Source organism: Anolis sagrei, chromosome 1, assembly GCF_037176765.1.
Source record: "Anolis sagrei isolate rAnoSag1 chromosome 1, rAnoSag1.mat, whole genome shotgun sequence".
Classification (NCBI taxonomy): Eukaryota; Metazoa; Chordata; class Lepidosauria; order Squamata; family Dactyloidae; genus Anolis; species Anolis sagrei.
Genome location: NC_090021.1, coordinates 87627833 through 87651750, shown reverse-complemented (window position 1 = coordinate 87651750; position 23918 = coordinate 87627833). Strand labels below are relative to the sequence as shown.

The window sequence follows — 23918 nt, the reverse complement described above, 5'->3', positions numbered from 1 at the left end:
TGAGATATATTGAGTATGGTGATCAGATCATGATATGAATAAACATAGCAGTTTAAATAATGCACCAGTAAGGCCTTTTCGCGAACCACCATGAGAATTTCGGGGGGGGGGGGGGCTGAAGCCCCACAAGCCCCCCCCCCCCCCGGCTATATGCCTGCATAGGTCCAAAGTCTATATCACAATTATAGCCCTGGGAGTCTATCCCTATCACAATACAAACTGACAGAGATCTGAAGAAGCACAAGTGCAGCTTCCTACTTTCCCTCTTCCTGTTTGGAGAACTCACCCAGAAATCTCCCCTAATGCTTCACCAAACTACAAATCCAAGAACCCATAGGATGCAGCCATCAAAGTTGAAATGGAATTGCAATGCTATAATTGTCTAGTATGAAAGAGTTTCTGATTTCATTAAATATGAAGTTGTTTGCTTCTGTAATCATAGGACGTGGGTATGTCCCACATCCTATGACTGTTTTAGGGGACTATCTATATTCCTGTCAGATGAAAAAATTGATACAACCCACTTCATACTGTGTGAAATTATTTATCATGTCAGGGGTGTTATATATTTCAATCAGTTGTATTATATATTTTTTACAAAGTTTGCAAACTTGCCATTTTATTAAATGTCCTTTGATCAGTAGCTGGCCACTTGGAGAGCCTCTGGTGTTGCTATAAGAAGGTCCTCCATTGTGCATGTGGCAGGGCTCATAGAACATACACTTTCAAATGGAGATCTATGGATAAAATCCACTTTTGCTTGTAAAGGCAGTTAAGTAACTATACATCTGCAAATAGAAAAGAGGTGTCAGGCCAGAGATGAATCACTATGCTTACTTTTTGTGGTCTTTCAATTGAGCGTCAGACTCCAGGTGAAGGGAGAAGCAAATTGCAGTTGTCTAATTGCTAAATTATTTGCATACTCCTTATTTTCCCACTCTCTTGGTTAATGGAAAAATGAAGTTTCACAATTTATTTGCATCTTCTTTTGTGAGCAGAAAAGGTACACAAGTGTGGCGCAAACTATGGCCAACATTTCAAAGTTAAAGAAAAATAACCCTTTTCTTATAGGCTTACTTAATCTTATCATTAGCATTTCAGAGTAGCAAAGTAATCTCTCTTCCAAGAGACAATCAAATCTTGCCTGGGTGATTCAATCTCCAACTTCTATCCCACAACAGAGAATAGCTTGGGTCCTAGCTTTCCTTTCTCAATGCAGCAGCCTTAGGCAAATTGATCCTGGGACACTCTCCAGAATGACATGGGATGTAACATGGAGGGCTGCAGAAAGAACAGGAAATCAGAAGGAAATTAGGGATCCACTCTTAAGAGAGAATCAATATTATTAACTTTATTTATATCCCACCCTTCCCTCTAGATGTGGACTCAACATGCCTTAAAATAATTACTATAAAATGGTATAATTCACATCCAAACTATCTGCGCTGAACACTGCGATACAGTTTATACTCTGGACCAACATGTCTAACCTCATTCTAGATGATAATTCCTTCCTTCCTTCCTTCCTTCCTTCCTTCCTTCCTTCCTTCCTTCCTTCCTTCCTTCCTTCCTTCCTTCCTGTGTAGCTCTGCTGTATTTGGAAGTCGTCCTTCTCAGTTTGCTAATTGAATTTCTACTCGAAGTCTTGACCTGGTGACACTGTTCTTAGATGGAAAATTGCAATATCCTGTAAGCCTATGATCTGTTCTTAATAATACACAACTTGTACCTAGGCTGGACAATCTGGAGGACTATATTCTTTCAGATGAACTTGCTGGGATTTCAAAAGAGATCCTTCTTGCAACCCTGTCTCCATCAGAAGGATGCTAGGGAGAGTGTGAGAGAGGACCTATCCAGTGTCTACTACCATACTGTGGTACTAAAATAGAACTATTGAACTGGAGGGATTTATTAAAGCATTGGTTTAGCTTTTATTAGTTCAATAATTTGAAATAGCAACTGGGTTTAAGTTACTTGTTTCCTAAATTAAATATAGGAGTTATGCAGAGCTTTTGCTCTGACCTACTACAAATGATGGTCCCTGAACCATTGCCAGTTCATGAGCCAATGATTGCTGGTCCCTGATGAGTTTCCAGAAAAGAAACAAACAGTTATAGCCAATGGACATAAATACTCTCACAGTTATGGCATATTGGAAAAGTTCCCCATACCTCAAATAGCTTGGGAGGTCCTGCTCTTGATCTTGCTGCAATTCAGCTCCCAACATCCATCATCATTCTGGCTAGGAATGCTGGGACTTGCGGCCCAACAACATCTGAAGGGATATAAGTCCTTTCCCTAAAGCCATTGGGAGTTGTTTTTTTAAGCTCATTGATGCTGAGTAAAAGTTGATCTTGGGACTAAGAAAATATTATCTTATCTTTCCTTTTACCTGGAAGTATTCTCCTGTAAATTCAAGAAGTCCTCTGACCAAGAGCTATTTAGCCTAAAATGCATTGGAATAGCAGAGCTTATATGTCAGAGTTGATGTTCGATCTACAGACTCTTTTGCTAGAAGTGAGTAGTGGGAACAGTAATGAAATCTTTTTAACATTATGGTCTGAGGTTGTAGTGTACATGGATAATAATGTTGTGATAGGTCCCAATTAAATAAGGGAGAATATGTATACAAGCCATAGAGCTTAAATACTCTAAAAGCACCATATCCTATTTGATCTTAGAAGCTAAGCAGGGTCAGCTCTGTTTAGTACTTCCATAAGAGACTACCAATGAATAACAGGTGCTGTAGTTAGACTATATTTCAGAGAAACGAACTGGCAAAACTACCTTTGAGGATTTCTTGCCTAAGAAAATCCTATGAAATACATGGGATTGCCATCAGTCAATAGATAATGTGAAGTCACATATACAAATGTGTATAACTGACATTGGAGGTAAACATCTGGCTATTGTAAAAGTTTGAGCTTTGATTTTAAAAGGCTGTTAGCCCAGAATGATACCATCAGGGTTGCAACCTTTAATGAACCCTCTGAAACCCAGCAGTGGAGCAAGAATCCTCAGCTGTCAAAATAGAGAAATATCACAGAACAATAGACTTGGTGAGCTATCCAAATACAAGAGCTGCTGGAATATCTGTTACGCCTTTCAAGGAGTTATCCAGCACTCAGAGTATGAAGCATCTCAACAGAATCAAAATAAAGTCCACCGTCAAGGGACTAAACTATAAATAATGATCATGAATCTGATATTTGATATTTTCATTTACTGAAACCTAATAATGTCAGAGTGGACTGGAACAAAAATGCTAGAACCACGGGGTTTAACCAATTTTCTTTGCATGTGCTCTTTATTGAAATCATCCCTTGAACTGTCTATTAGTGCTGCAACATATTAATACTACACCAGGGAATCTATTTTGATAGAAAATTGATGTGTTCCTTCCTGAGCATTACAGTTATGATCCTATTTGCATGCCTTTAAGTAAAATCAATACTATCAGATGATTCCATTACAGATCTGTCAAGTCATGTAAAACTTAATCAGTGAAAATAGTGAAACAGTTAGAACGGATATATCAGGATCCATGTCAAAAGCCATGTCAAAAGCCACACTACACATTGCACATAAGGTGGCTGTAATGTTCAACTTTCCATTCCAAAGTGCTCCCAGGAGGTGATACTTTATTGTGGGCAAAGAACAAAATGATGTTTAAGTGCAAGATCAACATCATGATTATGATATCACGGGGTACTCAATGAGACCAATGATTTGAAAAGAGAGCACTGACTGTTTTTGGAAGTTCCTAGTTTGTCTTCTGCTCCACTTTGCCACTACTGTCCGTTTATCTCATTTACCCGGTGATAGCAAAAGGAACAAAGGGAAGAAATAACAGCCTCTTCTTATATCCTTCTTTCCATTTGGAAGCTCTATAAATTGAATCCAGAGAAGAAGAGAAAGTGATAAAAAAGTCATCATGCAAAAGGGAGGCCCAACTTCTTGAATAACCCCCCAAATTCAAAACACATATTGGAAGAGTACTTAACATTCTCCCTTCCTTTCACACTTAAACTCCATGCCTGACACATCTGGGCACGGAACTTAGCAAAGTTACTTTTCTCTCAACGGATATTTGGTGGGTTCTGGTAATATCTGATAACTGGCTGATATTTCAGTCTTACACAACAGTCAGATTTACCTAATTTTCCGGTGTACTAGACAACTGGGCACATAAGATGACCCCCCAACTTTTCAATTGAAAATTTCAATTTGTTGATAACACTTCGTGGCCATCCGGTGAGTATAACACCTTCTCCTCCTCCTCTACATTGACAGTTGAGGCAGGCCTGGAGTGAAAAAGCCCCTTGGTCAGGCTGAAGCCTGGTAGCAGGAGCCAAGGCAGGCCTGGAGTGGAAGAGCCCCTCAGTGAGGCTGAAGCCCGGTAATGGGAGCCAAGTGGCGCTGGAGGAGTGCAGCAGCTGCTGCTGCTTCGGGTGCCCTGCTCCAGCGCAGGGCAGCTGCCCGCCTCCCTCGCCTTGACTCAAAATAGGAAGTGATAACTTATACCCAGCGTACTAGATGACCCCCAAGTTCAGGGCGGATTTTCCTGGGTTAATAATGATCTAATACACTGTAAAATACAGTATATATCTAAGAAATGATTCTGTACTCTGTGTCAAGGAAGTATTCAAGTGTTCCATTATGTGATAGAATTTTTTACACGTGGTGCACAAAGTCAAGTTTAGAACAGTAAAAATGGCAGCACTTCCAAATTCTAAATACCGTACTTCCTAACTTATTTAAGGTTGCTGCTGCCTATGATAACACAGGCTCCCCTCACCCCTTAAGGCAATAAAGGGATTAGATCAGCAAATAGTTAGATTAAGGCAAATTGAAGAGGTGTATGCATACACAAATTTGCATTTTAGTTTTACACCAATTTTTTAAATGAGGTTTTAAACTGGACTGGTTTATAAACTTATTACAACATAACTCTAATTGTGCCTGCTTGGATGTAAGCCCCCACTTCCAGTCACCTATCAAGATATGGCAATTCCAAGGACCTTCTAAATTTAGCGTTATTAACCCAAGCCAGGCATGTAGTCGGGGGGGGGGGCTCTGGGGGCTTCACCCCCCCCCCCCGAAATTCTCATAGTGGTTCGCAAAAAGGCCTTACTGGTGCATTCTTTAAACTGTTATGTTTATTCATATCATGATCTGATCACCATACTCAATATATCCCATATGCATGGGGGCATTGGGGTAATGATACAAAAGGTTTGCTAGGCTAGACCCTCTTTCACTCAGACTCAGCCCCCCCCCCCAAAACTCAGCCCCCCCAAATCCCCCCCTGAAATTTTTTTACCCCCCCCCCCCCCGAAACGAAATCCTGGCTACGGGCCTGACCCAAGCCTTCCAAAATATCAACTTTATTCTAGAGTTCTTAAATACTGTGAAAAACAAGAGTGGGGAAATGGGGTTCTTTAGCTATTGACATTCAACTCCCATCATCCCTAACCATTATAGCTATTGGTAAGGAATTATGAAACTTCCAATCTAACAACACTTGGAGGCTACACATTCCTAATCCATGAAAAATGCAAAGAAAATGTGTCAAAATAAAATGCCCATAGACTGCAACCAACAAGAGTTGGCTTCTGCTGGTGCACAGCACTATTCCCATTCTCTGCTCCCCACTGTGCCCTCTTTCACACATCTCAACATCTGCTTCAGAAAGCTTCCCCTTCCTTAGAGCATATTTTGCAGACAGCATACAGAGAGAAGGGGAAGCCACGCTGTGAGAGATTCAATTTCACTAGCAAATGAACACTATTGGATTTCACCCAACATTGTCATTCTATTATACAAGCCTATATGGCAACTAAACTTTGAATCTGTGTTTATAAAAAGTGTTATCTTAAAGCAGGAAAAGGAACAAAAGATAACAAGCCTACAAGCAGCTAACTTGGGACACAGTAAAGGTTTCTTAAAGTACAGCCAGGATAGACAGAAGGTTTTCTTCCTATTTTATGTATCAGCACAACTGCTGTATCTGTGGAGATATATCCCCAAATTTGGAATGGATATGTGAAATTACAGGTAATCGTGGACTACAGGTAATACGAGTGAACCCTACTGAAATGAAGGTCTTTTGACTTAAGAATACCACAGAGATGTGCTAGAGAAAACTAAAAAATACCTGGAGAAGCCATATTTTGTCAGAAGTGGCTAAATGAAATTGCATATACTGGCCCCATGTATCAGGATTTGAGAGACTTCTATTAAATTAACTAGTAGTATGTTTGAGTCACACAAAAGCACATAACATGTAATCAAGTTTGCAGGTTCACGGCCACAAGACGTGATGTACGTGCATAGTTCTAGATGGCTTTTGAAAGGAATTAGGCAAACTGTGATGACTAAATGATACAATCATGTTTGGAGATAATACTTATCTATTAGTTTATATAGTCTATTTTCCTCTAATACATTCATGGGGTCTAAATTATTCTAACAACTATACCATGCTGGCTCCCTGGCAGGGATCATTAGGTGCTGGAGAAAAAAAAGAAGGGCATAATTATTTCTTGAGTACTTGTTAGGTGTATCCAGCTCAGTGGTTCTCAACCGGGGGTCCCCAGATATTTTGGCCTTCAACTCCCAGAAATCCTAACAGCTGAAACAGCTGGGGACCCACAGGTTGAGAACCACTGAGAAGCAGGATGATAGTTTTGAGAGCTATTAGATCCAGTAGACCTCTTCTGTTCTAAAATGTTCAGGTTTGCTTAATTCTATTTTCTTAGCAGAAATCTTAATAACAGAGGATAAAAATAGCCTTTAAGATGGGTAATCTTCTATGATGGTCCACACTCTTGTTACACCCTATATGCGCTCTACATGGGGTTGCCTTTGAAGACTGTTCAGAAGCTTCAAATGGTCCAATGGGTGGCAGCCAGATTGCTCACTGGTGCAGCGCACACAACCCCCGTGTTACGTGAGCTACACTGGCTGCGAGTCTGCTAACAATCACAATTCAAAGTGCTGGCTTTAGTCCACGAAGCCCTAAACGGTTCCAGCCCAGCTTACCTGTCCAAACTTATCTCCCTCTATGACCCACCTTGAAAGTTAAGATCATCTGGGGAAGCCCCGCTCTTGATCCCAAGTGCAATTGATGGGGATGAGAGACAGGGCCTTCTCAGTGGTGGCCCTCATCTATGGAACTCCCCAATGAAATCAGGTCAGCTCCCTCCCTCCTGTCTTTCAGGAAGAAGCTTAAGACATAGCTGTGGGACCAAGCATTCAACCAGTAAATAGTGCAATAAGTATAACTAAAGGAATTGACAATTGGATAGGCCTTGGACTATGATCTGGATTGCATGATTTTAATTGAAGTTTTAATAATTAATGTTTAATTGTATGATTTTAATTGTATGTGTTTATTTTTATATTTATATGTATTGGCATCAATTGCTGCCTGCTGTAAGTCCACCCCGAGTCCCCTTTTTAGGGTGAGAAGAGCAGGATGCAAATATGTGAAATAAATAAATAAATAAATACTATGCATTTTTAATCAGGTAGTAGACTTCTTCTTTGCCAAGTTGGGTGTTAGTTTCTGAGGTTATAGCAAGTACTTTTCTAGATTGTAATGCCCAGAATCCCAGTGACTGTTGGATTCTGTGAGCATCAGTCCAAAGGTGCAGTTTCTAAAGTTGTTCCTGACTTGAAAAAATAAAGTCCAAAAGTGTAACTTTGCCAAGTGATGGCTAGGCCATAAGATGCCTGTGCTGCTGCTGGATTACAGGAGCAACCTGATTTTCACTGCAGTCACCTATCCAATTGTGTGTTCCATAGTTTTTTGGCCCACGTTTCTTTCTTCACTCTTTTGGCACCCACAGAGACATATATGTATGTGCATGTACTAAACATTCCATGGAGCATTGTGCAACTGTCTCATGCTCTCCAAAGAGGCCCGGTTTCACAAGAGTGGAGAAGGCACCCGCTGGAGGAGATGTGCCAGGATGTCGCAGCCTGAAGGGGAAACACAAGACAACTCCCTCCCTCCCTGCCAATGTTATCATTCCTGCATCTTGTCAAATGCCAACAGGGAGCATTCCCTTACAACCACACATAGGCACGCGCACACACAGCATTTAAGGTGGCACAAGCCCTGGTGCCAACCCTAGGGTGGCTTTGGGAAGCAGTCACTGCAGGCTAGTTACTGATGAAATCCCCTTTTCATCATAGAAGAGACCTCATGGGCCATCCCGTCCAACCCCCTGCCAAGAAGCAGGAAAATTGCATTCAAGGCACTCCTGACAGATGGCCATCCTGCCTCTGTTAAAAGCTTCCAAAGTTTTATCTTCCAGTAAAACTAACCCAGGGAGGGAGCGGTGCCACTGTGCCCCTTTGGAGAGAGTCAAAGAAGCGCTGCCACTTCTCCAGGGCAAGGAGGCTTTGGATGCTGTCCCATCTGGGGCGCTTTCATGTCTCTTTTTTAGAAAAGCAGATGCTTACTCAGCCACTTCTCTCCAGTTCACTCCCTTTTCCGACGGTCTCCGGCTCCTGCGTTTTTTCTGACTTTCTCCCCTCCTCCTCCTCCTTTTGGGCGCCCCACCCCTCGGCAGCCCCACCTCTTGCGCTCTCAGCCCTCCTTCTGCCCCCTTCCCACCTCCTCCCTCCCTCCCTCCCTCCCAAAGCTTGAAAAAAGTTTTGGAAAAGCTCAGCCTTCAAGTGAGGCAGGGTTAAACCAGAAGGGGCTGGGTGTTTGGGTTGGAGGGGGGCGAGGGCTTTCCCTTTTTGAAAAAAACAAACCCTCAAGGTCTCGGCACTTTTCTTTCAGGAGAAGGGAAAAGGCAAGCAGGGAGGAAGGAAGGAAGGAAGGAAGGAAGGACAAAAGAGCAGGAGGCTTGGAAAGTTGAAAGCGGCAGGTCGGGCCGCCCCAAAGAGCGCTCGCTTGGCGCATTGTCACCTTCCCAGGAGCCGAGGCACTTGCTTTGCCTTCCTCGCGGCTGGCGGGCCAAGGTAAGGATGGGCCAAGGCGGCTTCACGTTCGTTTATTTGCATTTCCATTGCGGGGAAGTTAGGGAGAATTCAAGCTGGCTCCAAGCAGATCGTCTCAGAGCAGTGCACCTACCTCTGCCTTGGGCCCCTTCCACACAGATGAATACCATCCCACAAGATCTGCTCTGAACTGGGATATCTGGAGTCCACACTGCCATATATTCCAGTTCAAGGCAGATAATGTGTGATTCCATTCAGCTGTGTGGAAGGGGCCCCAGAATATCAAGGCAGAAAATCTCACATTGTCTCCTTTGAACTGGAATATATGGCAGTGTGGACTGAGGGTCCTTTTCCACACAGCCCTGTATCCCGAAATATCAAGGCAGAAAATCCCACAAAGTCTGTTTTTCAACTGGAATATATGGTAGTGTGGACTCAGGGCCCTTTCACACAGCCCTATATCCCAGAATATCAAGGCAGAAAATCCCACATTATCTGAGGGCTCAGATAATCCAGTTCAAAGCAGATATTGTGGGATTTTCTGCTTTGATTTTCTGGGGTATAGGGCTGCGTGGAAGGGCCCCCAGAATATCAAGGCAGGAAATTCCACAGTATCTGCTTTGAACTGGAATATATGGCAGTGTGGACTCAGATAACCCAGTTCAAAGCAGATCTTGTTGAATTTTCAGCCTCTGTATTCTGAGTTCTGTGGCTGTGTGGAAGGGCCCTTGGAAGCTCAATGCACACTTTCCTTTGGCTTATGTGTGTTCAATAGGATTCTGTTATAAATATAGACACGGCAGTCAAGAAATGGATCAAACTTTTTTCCAGGGAGAGAAAACCACATTTCAGGAGATGGCACTTTCCCCTTTCCAAGCGGTGCTGCTAGGCGCTGAAGAGTTTCCCCGGCGCAAACTTTTGCTCTCCAAGGACCTCATCACACTGGAGAATGAATCCACTTTAAATCGGGTTTCTGCCTCCTGCAGAATTCTGGGGTTTGTAGTTTAGGGAGGAAGCTTTAACAGCCTCCCTAAACTACAAACCCCAGACTTCTGCAGGAGGCAGAAACCGGATTTAAAGTGGATCCATTCCCTAGTGTGTTCATTCTCAAGCCTGCTCTTCTTCAGATCTGAGTCTCAACTTGTTTCTTAGGCGAGCCAGCCAAGGTCCGACCTTGGGGAAAGCGAGGCGCCTCGCAACATTGTGTCCCTCTTAACTCTGCCCTTGAGAAGGGAGAGGACCAGAGCCTGGTTCCACACGCATCCAGGCACGCGTACACGCGTGCTGGCATACGCACGCGCCCGGTCCGCTTCCAGAGGGGAAGCGGGGCTCGGGAGGAAGAGTTCCTCCTCAGCCAAGGCCGGAATAAGGGGGGCTTTTGTCCTGATCAAGAGCTCCTGGTAAAGCCCTCGTCGGCTGACTTTCACGTGGTGTTGCTGAGCTCCCTTCTCTCTGCCTCCAACCCCGACACACACTTCTTTTTCCTTGATCATAGACCAGTCTTTTGTTCAGGGACAGAGCAGCCCGCCGCCTGTGCGCTTTGGGGCTGATGGTGGATGGGGAAGGGGAGAAAGGTTCCCCCTTTGGCCAAGGCGAGCTCCTTGGACTCTGGTGTGAAAACCATCCTTGACTTGAGGAAAGGTAGGGCGCACTTAGCTTGGAAACTCAGAGGAGGCCCTTTCAGAACCTGATGGCTGCATCTACACCCGGTATGGGCAAACTTGGGCCCTTCAGGTGTTTGGACTGCAACTCCCACAATTCCTAACAGCAGATAGGCTGTTAGGAATTGTGGGAGTTGCAGTCCAAAACACCTGGAGGAGCCAAGTTTGCCCATGCCTGATCTACACTGGCATCAATACAGCTTGACACCACTTTAACTGCTTAAATTGTAGTTTTACAAGGTCTTTATATATCCCTGACAAAGAGTCCTGCTGCCTCCCCAAACTACATCTCCCATGGTTCCACAGCATTGAGCCAGGGCACTTCAAGTGGTGTCAAACTGTATCAATTTTACCAGCCCAGATGCACCTTTATCTTCAGTGGGTCTTGCAAAAGAACAACAACAGTGAGCAAGGCTCACTGAATTGGAGAAGGCAGCAAGGAGCTCCTTTGCAGGACAGAATCCATGGATTCTGTATCCACTGATTCAACCACCCATATTTGTGTCCTGAAAAAAAGATTCCAAAAAAGGAAACTCTCATATAATCATAGAGTTGGAAGAGACCTCATGGGCCATCTAGTCCAACCCCCTTCCAAGAAGCAGGAACACTGTATTAAAAGCACCCCTGACAGATGGCCATCCAGCCTCTGTTTAAAAGCTTCCAAAGAAGGAGCCTCCATCACACTCAGGGGCAGAGAGTTCCACTGCTGAACAACTCCCACAGTCAGGAAGTTCTTCTTAATGTTCAGATGGAATCTCCTTTCTTGTACATTGAAGCCATTGTTCAGCATCCTAGTCTCCAGGGCAGTAGAAAATGAGCTTGCTCCCTCCTTCCTATGACTGCCTCTCATATATTTATACATGGCTATCATGTCTCCTCTCAGCCTTCTCTTCTTTAGGCTAAACATGCCCAGGTCTTTAAGCCGCTCCTCATAGGGCGTGTTCTCCAGACCCTCAATCATTTTAGTCGCCCTCCTCTGGACACATTCCAGCTTGTCAATATATCTCTTCAATTTTGGTCCCAGAATTGGATATAATATTCCAGGTGTGGTCTAACCAAGGCGGAATAGAGGGGTAGCATGACTTCCCAGAAAGTATTGTTGAAGGTTAACTGAAAGGTTGGCGGTTCGAATCTGGGGAGTGGGATGAGCCTATATCTGTCAGCTCCAGCTTCCCATCCAGGACATGAGAGACGCCTCCCACAGGATGGTAAAACATTCGGGTGTCCCCTGGGCAATGTCCTTGCAGATGGCCAATGCTCTCACACACCAGAAGCGATTTGCAGTTTCTCAAGTCACTCCTGACAGGAAAAAAAAATCTTATTTCAATATAATCTGCCTTGAGTCTCCTTGGGGAGACAGGAAGAAATACAAATAAAGTTTTATATTAATAATAATAATAATAATAATAATAATAATAAGGGGCAGCACTTTTTTACACCATTGTGTGCAGTGGGATTTGAGCATCCAGTCTCTGATATCAGTATGTCTTGTAACCAAACCCAGCAGATATCAAGGGCCCACTATACCTGACCTGTTATGCCCAGTTTATCCTCTCATTTCCTTGCAATCTGTAGGCTATTGCGTTTCAGAAGCAAATTGATGTACATCCAGAAGTTTTTGGTTTGGTGCTGCTTTATTTTAAGGCAACAAGAACAACCAAAGAAAGAGTGTCTCTCCCTTATGAATAGGGAAAGGAGGAAGGGAACGGGACAGAGAAGAAACAGCTGCCTCTCAGCATTTATTCAGCCATACTAACATCTGGATTTCTGAAGCCTCCAGACTTTGAAGCTGTTTATTGCAGTATTTCCTGGGAAGGGGGGTGGGGGCTGGAGGAAAGAGGAAGAGACCTTTGAAGTGAAACTCTGGTGCTGAGCCATGACACCTAACTAGAATACAAATGGGAGAAGAGTGAACAGACAGGAGATCATGTGCAATGGGTATGCAGGGCTTTTTAAATTGTAGTCCACGCAAAACAGGGTAGAATGTACACTCATTGTAACTAGTACCTGTTCAACACATTGGTATCTCATTCACCCTTTCTGGAAAATTTCAGGAAGCCAGAAACTATCTGGAGTCAGGGAAGTGAGACTTAAAGACCTCATCACACCAGAGAATGAATTCACTTTAAATCCGGTTTCAGCCTTCTGCAGAATTCTGGAATTTGTAGTTTAGTGAGGCTGTTAAATGCTTCTCAAAACTACAAACCCCAGAATTCTGCAGGAGGAAGAAACTGGATTTAAAGTGGATTCATTCTCTTGTGTGATGAAGTATTTAAAGATAAACATCTTACAGAATTTGGGGGTAAAGGAGGAAATCAGGATTAGAGACACCGTTCAGTCCATACTTGTTTGCTCAGAACAATTTCCTCTCTGCATTAAGTGAAGTGTGCCATGCAATTCTAGGCATGTTTTACGCAACCATCACTGCTACTTTGTTCAGCTGCGCTTAATTCTTAATGCTTTAGAATCACTGTCTTAACTTTGTAGTTAAATTGCTCAGAGTTGCACCTGAACACTCTATATTTACCTATATTTTTTGTTGCATACACTCCACACATGTATTTCTGACTAAGGGCAGATCTAAAGAGTTTTCTTAGCTGAATTTGTTCCAAGGAGGTTTCCATCATCAAGCAGATATTTGAACCCTAGACTCCTAGTGCCCTAGTCCAGCACTTAAACCACTACACAATACTTGTTTTGTTTTTTACCAATATTGCTCAGATACTTTCTTCCAGTGAAACTTTAGTTGGCATTAAAGCAGTTAAGAAACTGTTCCCCAACATCCTTCATTTTATGTGTATGTTTGCATTCTAAAGTGGAATAATATTTTGACCTAAAGTAAGTCATATTGCAGAGCAGACCCCAAACATTTTGCTGCCTGAGACAGAAGACAAACTGTTCCCACCCACAGTTCCCTATATAGAAGCCCACCGGATTGGCAGCTGGATCTAGAGTGCAGTGACATCTTCCAGCACATGGTGCACCTGAGGCTTTGGGAGTTGCAAGATAAACATAATGGAATATGTAGTTCTGTTCTCTAGCAGAAATGACAGCCAGGAGAAAACTGCCATGTTTGCCACCATTGAGGCTGCCAGCTCAGGTAGTCATTTCAGTTTGCCTAATGGTAGGGCTGGTCCTAACATTATGTCTTGAAGTATACTCAGTTGAGCACAAGCTTCATGTCAAGGAAATAAAACCCAACATTCCATCCAGCAGACAAACAAGCTGTGTTTGGTCTCAAAACCAAATGTTCCTTCAGTTTGGATAGAAAGACAGTTGCACAGGTGACATCTGTTTCCTGCTGAATAACATTTCAGCATGAACTAAATATTCTCCCTCTGAAGCATGTGGAGCTGACTCTCTGGTGAATGTTTCGTAGGCATTTTTATGAATTGTTTCATGGCCTCTGATGGGTGTTGATATGACATCAGCAGTTGGAAAGACTCTTGCTGCTGTTCCCCTTGCATCTGACCCTCCTTGCACCTGACAAAGTGGGCCCTGTGCTCTATGTCTTAGTCTCTAAGATGCTAACAAAGCTGCTTGCTGATTTTGCTCTACAAGAATAGTTTATTAAAATGGGCCCTCAGCCATAAAACAGACTTCAGGGATTCCAGTTTGGGAATTAAAGAAAGGAAATAGGGTTGTTGTTGGGGGGTATTTTTTTTTGGGGGGGGGTGTCCATTTCTCTCCATTTCTTTGTATTCTGGTCTCAGTTTTAGCTCGCTCCTCCCTCCCTTGTTTATCTTCCCTTCCACCAAGACACTCTTGATAGTTGTGCAAAGTGATCAAGCTCTCACTTTGTCCTCTAAACAGAATTGTCAGGTTAGGCTGAGAGATGGTGACTGGCCCAAACTCAACCAACGAGCTTCATAGATGAAGTGTGATTGGAACTAAGCTCTTCTCAAAGTGGGTCTAATTCTGTTAACCAATAGAGAAAACTAAATCTGCGTTGGCCACATATATTTGTGTATTTTCTGGTATAGATAGAGATTGGATTTGCAGCCTTATCAGACAGCAGGAAAAGCTAGGCGCTTGGACCTTTTTTCTTAAAAAATGAACTAGGGAATTCTATAAGCGAAGGTGTCTTTTAAAAATTCTAGGTGGATTTCCTAGATACCTTTTTCGGCTCATGACATCCCTTCCATACCAAACTTAGTCTCAACCCTAAAATAATCACCATAAAATATAATAAGTCTTTATGTAAATTTGGGTTATGTCTTGCTGCCATCCTCCAGACATTCTAAACAGCAGCCCCTATCATCCCCCGTCATCACAGGCTGGATAAAATAGTCTTGTAGATTGACACAACTGGGCAGTACCAGTTGTGCATTTGTTACATGTGTGTGCATCCTGCCAGTTGTTTGAATGCAGCCAGAAAGGCCTTAAAGTATAATTTCACAGGTTTTGAGTAGGTTTTTATGTGAACTAAAGAGCTATTTTTCCAGCTGTGTGCAGGCCCCATACCACATTACCACAGAACCATGGCGAATGCTTCCCCCGTGGCCCTCTGACATGGCGCTCAGTCATCGGCCTAGGGACTGAAAACACTGAAGCAGACTTATGTGTCCTGGAAAACATGAGCCACATGATATGACACATCACCCAGCTTACGTTTAAAAAGTATTCTACTTTCCAAGCTGTGGCTTCTAAGATCAAATTTTTCCTGCATATGGTCATTAAAAATGCTAACCAAGTAATGCCATCATCATTTTCTTTCTATGACATGCACTCTTTTTCAGGAAAGACAGTAAAGTCCATTTTCAGACAGGAGTTGCTGTTTAAGCACGTGCTTAATGTATTTTTTGTGCACAGTGTTCCAAATGCGATGATCCCTCATAGCTAGCTGAATGTACCATCCCTTCCCTTCCTTGGCTGAGGGCACATTGTTGTCTCCGAAGGGGAAAAATACGCAGGAGCACTGCACACTATGGTAGCACAGCTATAGCCTCCCTAACTTCCTTTGGCAACCTTTCTAATGCATGTGATAAACCTGCACTGCTGGCCAAGTGAAAAAGTGACCACACTCAGCTAGTTGTTTAGGATCATGCTATCCAAAGCTGTTTGAGCTGGTCCCCACAGAATTACTGTCATCTGAAAGAGAATAGTACAGGGCTCATGCAAGAAGAAAGCAGGATTGCAGCACAGAAAATAAAAATGCGACAGATATGTCCTGCATGTCTGGCTAAGAGCCATAGCAATCTACCAAAAGCATGGCAAGATTCTGTTCAGAGATGAGTGCATTAGAAATCCATTGAAATCTTCTCCCCTGGAAAAATACTGCCGGATAAAAACATGGAACACCACTTTGCTATGCTAAGATGATCTCCAGTCATGCATTGGTGTGGAGTGTCAATGCTGTCAATGCATTTATCCGGAAATAGCTAGGTTCTTTAGCTTGTCCTAGAAATCACTTCAAAACAAGCCTGAGGCTTAGAACTTTTAAAAATCTCCTAGCGTCTCCCTCCCTCCAGTCAACATGAACCATCCCATCTGTTCCTACTCAGAAATGAATTCTGTAACATTTAGTGGATTTTACTCCCTAGTAAGTGAGTTTATTGTTACTAACTCAGGTTGCAATCCTACACTTACTTTCTGAAAATTCTGTCTTGTTGAACTCAAAGTAAATCCAAACAGGATTACACTGTCAGAGGTGTATTCTGAGCAGAGGCGGCCCTAAGTAATTTTCAATGGTAAGCAAACAGTATTTTGGTGCCCCCCCCCCCCCCCACAACCAATAACTGATATATATTTTCTGTTCCTCGTGGGAGTTCTGTGTGCCATATTAGGCTCAATTACATCATTGGTGGAGTTCAGAATGCTCTTTGATTGTAGGTGAACTATACATCCTAGTAACTACAACTCGCATATGTCAAGGTCTATTTTCCCTCAAGAGTGCTCTGGGCAAAATCAACTATACTGCAAATGCTTACTTTGCGTAATGGGTTGAGCCGCCCCTGATTCTGAGTGACTGTTCACAAGATGTAAAAGTTTGTTGATCTCTTTTCTATAATTTGGAAGCAAATGTAAAAATGGTGAAACTGTTGGATATCGTCTGTTAGCTGTCCTGCTTAGTGAATCTTCATGCACAACACAAGAGGCATACAAGATGCTTAGGTTCCTGTATGAACTATGTTAGAGGCTGATTCACAGCTTGCTGTGAGAAGACAGGCTAGGAGATGCTAGGAGATGCCAGGTGCAAAGTCAGCAATGTGATGCAAGCCATGACTTTATGTCAGCATCTCAGCCATGGCATGCCACCATCATAGATAACATCACAAGTGAGATCAGGTTTTAACATTTATTCCCATTCAATACTGTATGAGGGTTGGGAGTGGGGAAGATGGGATCCTTACACTTTTGAGAATTGTCACTTTTTGATTTGGAAAAAGACTTTCAAGTTATCTAAATGCTAGTGGTGAAAACATTTCAGACTGGTATTCTTAGAAAATTTCTAAACCCACAAACTACATTGTAGTTCCATCAAACTCAACTGAACTGTCTTGAAAATAAGCAACATTAGGAGCTTAAAAGCGCTCTAAATCAGAATACTTGCTGTACCTAGCACAGTTTTTGATAGCTATATTTGAAAGGTCGAGAGCAATAAACATAGCTCAATACACCAAAGACATTACTAACCTCTGTTCCAGCTCAGTCTGCTGTTGAAATATTCACTCTTAATGGGCAATTTCCATGCCACTTCTATCCTAGCTTCTGGTGTCTCTTTAGATTAAACTGGACTTGAGGGATATTGGATATAGGATATAGATAAAGGATTGCCTGTCCTCTGATAGTCGTGGAAACTGGGAATTGTCATCTGTACAACAGGGCACAACGGCACTCTACATGCAACACCATGTTTAATTGGAAGTATCTCACAATGTCCAATGAAGCACTGGTATAGTCTTCTCCAATTTGGCACCCTTTTGATTTGTCACGTCATTGCCAGCTGGAGCAACCAAGAGCGTATGGTGGCTGGAGATAAGCGATATTGTGGTCCCATCACTTCTGAAGGGCATTAGGCAGAAAAATGTTGTCTTAAAAAGTACTGTAAGTGCAACAGTGCAGACTTTGTTTATTAGTTCATTGTCAAGAAATAAAAATATCAATCAAAGCTTGACATATATCGCCCAGAGAAAGGACTATTATTCCCAATGTCATGAAAGCTGTATCTCATTAACACCTCTCTGGCTAGGCATTGGCAGAGCCCTAAGAAAGTGAGAAGTAAATGATTTTGTTGAAAGATATTTTTCTTAGAACTGCCTGAGTAGTTCATGCAAGGAACACTTGCTTCTCAAATAAATACAGCCTTGGGAAATAATAACACTATTTTGCCTGCTGAAACAAATGTAAAAAATTATGATAAATTGAAAAGAAATATTGCTGACATGGAATTAAACAGATAAAACTTGGAATATGTCTTCCTGCATTAACAGACCAGAGAAGAATGTAATTAAAAACAAATAATTGAAAATTTTCCATGAATAACACCTCCTTTGTTTTTAATCATACTTTCAATCTGAAATAACTTTATACTGTAAAGAAATCCATTGAGCCTGGAAGGAAGTCTGATAATGGGATATTTTAAAATCATCAGTAAGCCAGTTAATGAAATCAAGAAGTTATTATTTGAGAGAGAGTAATGAATGGTTCTTTCTCAGATCCACTGCAGAGAAAGGAGGTTTTTCAAAGACCAGTTTCAGAAATCTCTTCTTCAGTTCCCATGGTTTAAAATTGACTAGGTATTTCTGTACACTGGGTTTCCACTTAGGGATATCTTTTATTTTAACCCCTCATGTACAAAATGACACTATACACTGGGAGAAACTAACATTCAGGACTTGAAACAGCAGTCTGACATCTCTATTCACTGGATGAAGAGGATGGTGGGGGGAGTCACTTAACTTATGGGGTTGGATACATAGGAGAAACCTCGATTTAGCAAAAAATATTCCTGGAAGAAGATGGGGAAACAATTTTCACCTTTCCATTCCAGCTTTCAGTACATCCTCCCATGATATTCCAATGTGCCCTAAACCTCCCAGAGCAGTCTTTTGGGGTGTACCAAAGGTCACATCAGAAAGGAGGATTTTTCAAGCATTTGCCGGTAGAACTCCTTTAAACACCACTTTGAATCAAGTCCCTGTTTATCACCATCTAGTTACTAGGGAGAGAAATTAGCAATATACAATAATGTCAAAAAAAAGAACATATTCTACTGCTTTGTAAATAACACACACATTCTTTGGCAGAACCCACAACCCATCCAAGTCTTCACAGTGAGTCTTAAAGGCTATAACATGGTGGTGGAGCACACACTTGGCATGCAGAATATCACAGGTTTATTTTTTGCCTTGATCCCCATGTAAGAGGAGATTTGACGGTATGTAAAACTGTCAAGCAGCAAATGTCCTGGGTTGCTGTACATTTTTTGGGCTGTATGGCCATGTTCCAGAACCATTCTCTCCTGAAGTTTCACCTTCATGTATGGCAGGCATCCTCAGAGGTTGTGAGGTCACCTCACAAACACTTTCAGCAACCCAGTGATTCTGGCCATGAAAGCCTTCGACAATACAGCTAAAAACCAATTCTCTAATTCTCATACTGATATTAAGACCAACTATTAGCGCTTAACAATGGGATCATATATTTGAATGACTAAGGGTATTAAAATAACCTTGTATGAATAAACGCAAATGTCTTCTGGAACCCAGTGATGTGATACCTCTTCCAATGCTTTCTAAGCCATATTTTAACTCTTTATTGTTGTTGTTCTTTTATAGATAGCAGGCAGTGAAGATGGGTGACTGGAGTGCTCTGGGAAGGCTCCTTGACAAGGTCCAAGCCTACTCCACTGCAGGAGGAAAGGTGTGGTTATCTGTACTTTTCATTTTCCGAATCTTGCTATTGGGAACGGCTGTGGAGTCTGCCTGGGGTGATGAGCAGTCGGCATTCCGGTGCAACACCCAACAGCCTGGTTGTGAAAACGTCTGCTATGACAAGTCCTTCCCAATCTCTCATGTGCGCTTCTGGGTTCTTCAGTTTATTTTTGTGTCAGTGCCCACACTCATGTACTTGGCACATGTCTTCTACGTGATGCGTAAAGAAGAGAAGCTGAACCGAAAAGAAGAAGAACTGAAGGTAGTTCAAAGTGAGGGGGTTAACGTAGATATTCACCTTAAACAAATAGAAATAAAGAAGTTCAAGTATGGGATTGAAGAACATGGCAAAGTCAAAATGCGTGGGGGACTGCTCCGCACTTACATTATCAGTATTATCTTCAAATCTTTTTTTGAAGTGGCTTTTGTGCTCATCCAGTGGTACATCTATGGGTTCACCCTGCAAGCCATTTATGAGTGTGAACGCGTGCCATGCCCACACAAAGTGGATTGCTTCCTTTCACGTCCCACAGAGAAAACCATCTTCATTATCTTCATGCTGGTGGTTTCAATAATATCTCTCACTTTGAATGTCATCGAAATTTTTTACGTTGTCCTCAAGAGCATTAAGGATCGCATGAAGACAAAAAACGACCCATTCTCTCCCAACAGCGGCTTGAGTCCTTCCAAGGAATGCGGGTCCCCTAAATATGCCTACTTTAATGGTTGTTCCTCTCCAACCGCCCCATTGTCACCCATGTCTCCACCCGGGTACAAGCTCGTCACTGGAGACAGGAACAATACCTCTTCTTGTCGTAACTACAATAAGCAAGCTAGTGAACAAAACTGGGCAAATTACAGTGCAGAGCAGAACAGGATTGGACAAGCTGGGAGCACAATCTCCAACTCACACGCCCAGAACTTCGAATTTGCAGAGGAGCCTGAGAACACAAAAAAAATAGGACATGAGCTACAGCCTCTCACAGTTGTGGACCAAAGGCCTCCAAGCAGAGCCAGCAGTCGAGCCAGCAGCCGACCTCGACCTGATGACCTGGAAATCTAGCCCTCTCAGGCTGCAAGAGGGTTACTTAACACAACTATGCTATGAAATGCATTAGAATATGCAGACATGCTGTTCATGCGGTTCCATTGGAGATGGTACTTTAACAATCTCAATCTGGAGATTTTAACAAACATTTTTTAAAAACTTGGATTTTTTAAAAAAGTGGGAAGTTGGGGTGGTGTGGGGAAGGGCAGCACGTCTTGGTATTTAAAGTAGCTGATTTAAAAATGTTTAAGACTCTTTAAAAAAAAAACCTTAGTCAATGCTAAAGTAGTGGGTTGGTTTTTTGTTATGTTTTAGAAAGATTATAAAATGTCTGGACTTTTGTGTCTATAATATACTGATTCTTTTCCTAAAGAGTTTTGTTTTTGTTATGCTAAAAACAAATGTTAAATTGAGTTAATTTGGGGGCCAGGATGAAATGACGATGGTATTCATTTATTAAGCAACTAACATGTTGCAAGTTGGATTTTTGAACTTTTTTTTTAAAAAAAAAATAACATTCCATTGTTAACAAGTGCACTTTGAAGGAAATTTTACTGGCATGAACTTTTCAGTGTCTATATCTGGCATGAGCAAACTTTGGACCTCCAGGTGTTTTGGACTTCCACAATTCCTAACAGCCGATAAGCTAGCTGGGATGTCTGGAAGTTGAAGTACAAAACACCGAGAGGGCCAAAGTTTGCCCGTGCCTGGTCTGTACACTCCTGCTATTATAGTATGTTTCCCTGGAATTGCACAATTCCCATTCCAGACAAGGCCCACCCAATATGCCTTGAACATTTGCTCCTTATGCTTCAGATACAGCAATCTTTGGTTGAAATTGACCACTACTGTCAGATCCTACTGATTGCATATAACTTCTCTGTGAATCTGAACAAGGATGCAGTGTGGTTTCATACTTTTAACCACAGACAGCAAGCCTGTCAATAGCTAAACCTTACTGAAAGTAGTGGGATTTCAACTATTGTCACTGGAATTGCAACCACTAGATTTTAAACCAGAATTCTGAAAGCACTGAGAATGTTTCCACTAATTTTACTGACAGTTGTAGTGCATTGGTAGATGTACTGATTCTGTTCTATATATCCCAACTCTCATACCAATATCCTGTGGATAGGGACCATCTCGGTTACTTCAATATGCACAAACTGATTTTACAACCACACAAAAATAATGTGAATGGAAAGCTCCTGGATAATTGAGAGCTTTGGGTGTTCATTACCATATCCACATCACTTGTTTATTTGTATATTATTTTTAAAGACATGGAATTGCAGAGGCATTCATAGATTATAAACTCACTCCAATGTGCACACAAAATGCTTAAGTGTTTTGGGATATTATGGGTAACTATGATGTTTACATGAAACAATTGCAGCAGTGCAAGCAAGATTCATATCAACAACTTCAATCTTGTTTTCATATTTCCTATAGCAGATGTTTTGTTTTTTTATACATATAAAATATGAATACCATCATAAGAATCAAGTCCTGGCAACCCTTGAAATAATCATATTTCACTTCCATTTTGTCTGTATAAGGATTTATGACTAAGACACTCAAAGTTGCAGACTTCTGCAGTTAAGAATTAATTTCTTTCTTTGTTTTTTTCAAAAAAAGAAGAAATGAAACTTCTAGCTCTCCTAGTCCATTTCTTTTATCTGTTGTAATTTATGCTTGAATAATACAGATGGTAGCAAAGGAAGTGGGGTTGGGGTGGGGAGGGAGAGGGGAATGCTAGACTGACAATAATGTGAGAGATTGGGGAACAGTTTATTCATCCATGTGCACCCTGTAGGTCTGCAGTTATTATATAATAACCTCACAGATCACATCAAGGACAGAGCTAAGATGTGAAAAGAGATGCTTGATAACTGCAACCCTAGTTGACTGTGTGAATGGACCCTTACACACACTGCTTTGAGCTGTACTAATAATACGTGCCTACATTGGTTTTAGAGTAATTAAGGATGTTTTTGCTTGTTGTTCACTTGCAAACCAGCTCAACTAAATATTATGGTTTGGTTCAATTCTCATCATTCATTCCTTCATGAGACTTTTGATATTTGCACATAATGTTTTGTCAGGATGCAAGTGAGGACAATTCTAATTTATTTGAAATATTTACTATGGAAAGATACCAGTTTTTATGTTCTTTGTCAACCACAGTGCCTTCTAATTCAACACAGTTCAACCAGAAACGTAGCCTTGGTTTCCTTTTGCAACAACACAGATTTATAGGTTTATATAACATGTTTTACTAAGTTGTTTGACGTTCTCTATTAAAAATCATTGCCAAACTCATTGACTGCATGAATGCCACCATAGTTCATCAAATCACATTGTCTGGAGAAAAAACTTAGTCAATAAAGTTTTAATTTAGTATAAATGAGGCTTGCCAATTGTTATTTTGTGGGTTGGGGCAACTTGGCTTTAAATACTGGAAAACAGCTTTGGCTGCAGGTTCCATCAATAGCATTTTCTGTGCTATAGAGCAAACTCCCCCCCCCCCCCAGTGTTTTAGACTTCAACTCCCACAAATCCTAACAGCTAGTAAACTGGCCGAAGTTTACCCATGCTTGCTAAGGGTTTTTGTGCACCTTACTAAAAGAATGAAGCTGATAGCATAAGCCTTTGTAGACACTCTACTACTTCCTCATACAAATGAAATGAAGTGCCTAGGAACATACTTTTAGAAGCAGACTGTGTGTGTGGATAGTCATAAAAATGTAAAACTTGTGGGCATGGTGATGAAGTGACAAGTTCAATTTTAACCATTGTTATTGGGGGACAAAGACAGAAGAAAAGATGTTTCCTAAAGCCATAGAGAATAGATAACCATACACATAATGTAGGGAGTAGTTGGAATTGTCATGCTGACTAGGAACCAGAAAGGAGACATGATAAGTAGTCAAGGGGACATCTTGTGAATCTGGTATTAGCTAATATAATAATATGTGCAGTGTGCCAGGAAACCACTGTCTCTGTTCAGTCCACTGTTGAGGAGCTGTAAGTCATGCCTGTGGATAATAGTAGCATTCCCTAGAAAGGGGTGGTCATACCATTAGGTGGAGTGATAATGCTACCTCAGGCAAAATATGCTGGGAGGAGAAAGAAAGGGTTGAATAGGAAGGCAGTACCATTGCCTCTTCATGTCAAGCAGCATCATGCCTTTGAGCAGTCCTGATCCTCACCACTTACTACCACTACCACTTTGGCGATGGCTCCCAGTGGTGCTCTGGTTCATTGCCAGGCATTGGGAAGTCTCCGCCACATGCCCCGCTTTGCTGGGCTCCCTCGGCAGCTCTGCACATAGGGGAAGCATGGAATGTGAAGCTTCCCCCATTGATAGAATAG

At 42.0% G+C, this 23918-nt stretch overlaps 1 protein-coding gene and 1 long non-coding RNA gene across 2 annotated transcripts; one reads left to right on the top strand and one right to left on the bottom strand.

Moving 5' to 3' along the window:
* Window positions 1-577: 577 nt before the first annotated feature.
* LOC132760928 (uncharacterized) lies at window positions 578-8542 on the bottom strand. Its single transcript, XR_009629905.2, has 3 exons — window positions 8473-8542; window positions 3749-3887; window positions 578-1281 (listed from the first exon to the last, which is right to left on the bottom strand). It is a non-coding gene; the product is annotated as an uncharacterized lncRNA (long non-coding RNA).
* Window positions 8543-8830: 288 nt separating this feature from the next.
* Window positions 8831-22950, top strand: GJA1 (gap junction protein alpha 1). The gene is made up of 2 exons (XM_060753264.2): window positions 8831-8979; window positions 19400-22950. The coding sequence occupies exon 2, from the start codon at window positions 19416-19418 to the stop codon at window positions 20556-20558; it is 1143 nt and encodes a 380-aa protein (XP_060609247.1). The 5' UTR covers window positions 8831-8979; window positions 19400-19415; the 3' UTR covers window positions 20559-22950.
* Window positions 22951-23918: the final 968 nt, after the last annotated feature.

Excerpts from the sequence above, each read along its gene's own strand:
- GJA1 (XM_060753264.2), top strand. The coding sequence starts at position 19,416 with ATGGGTGACTGGAGTGCTCTGGGAAGGCTCCTTGACAAGGTCCAAGCC.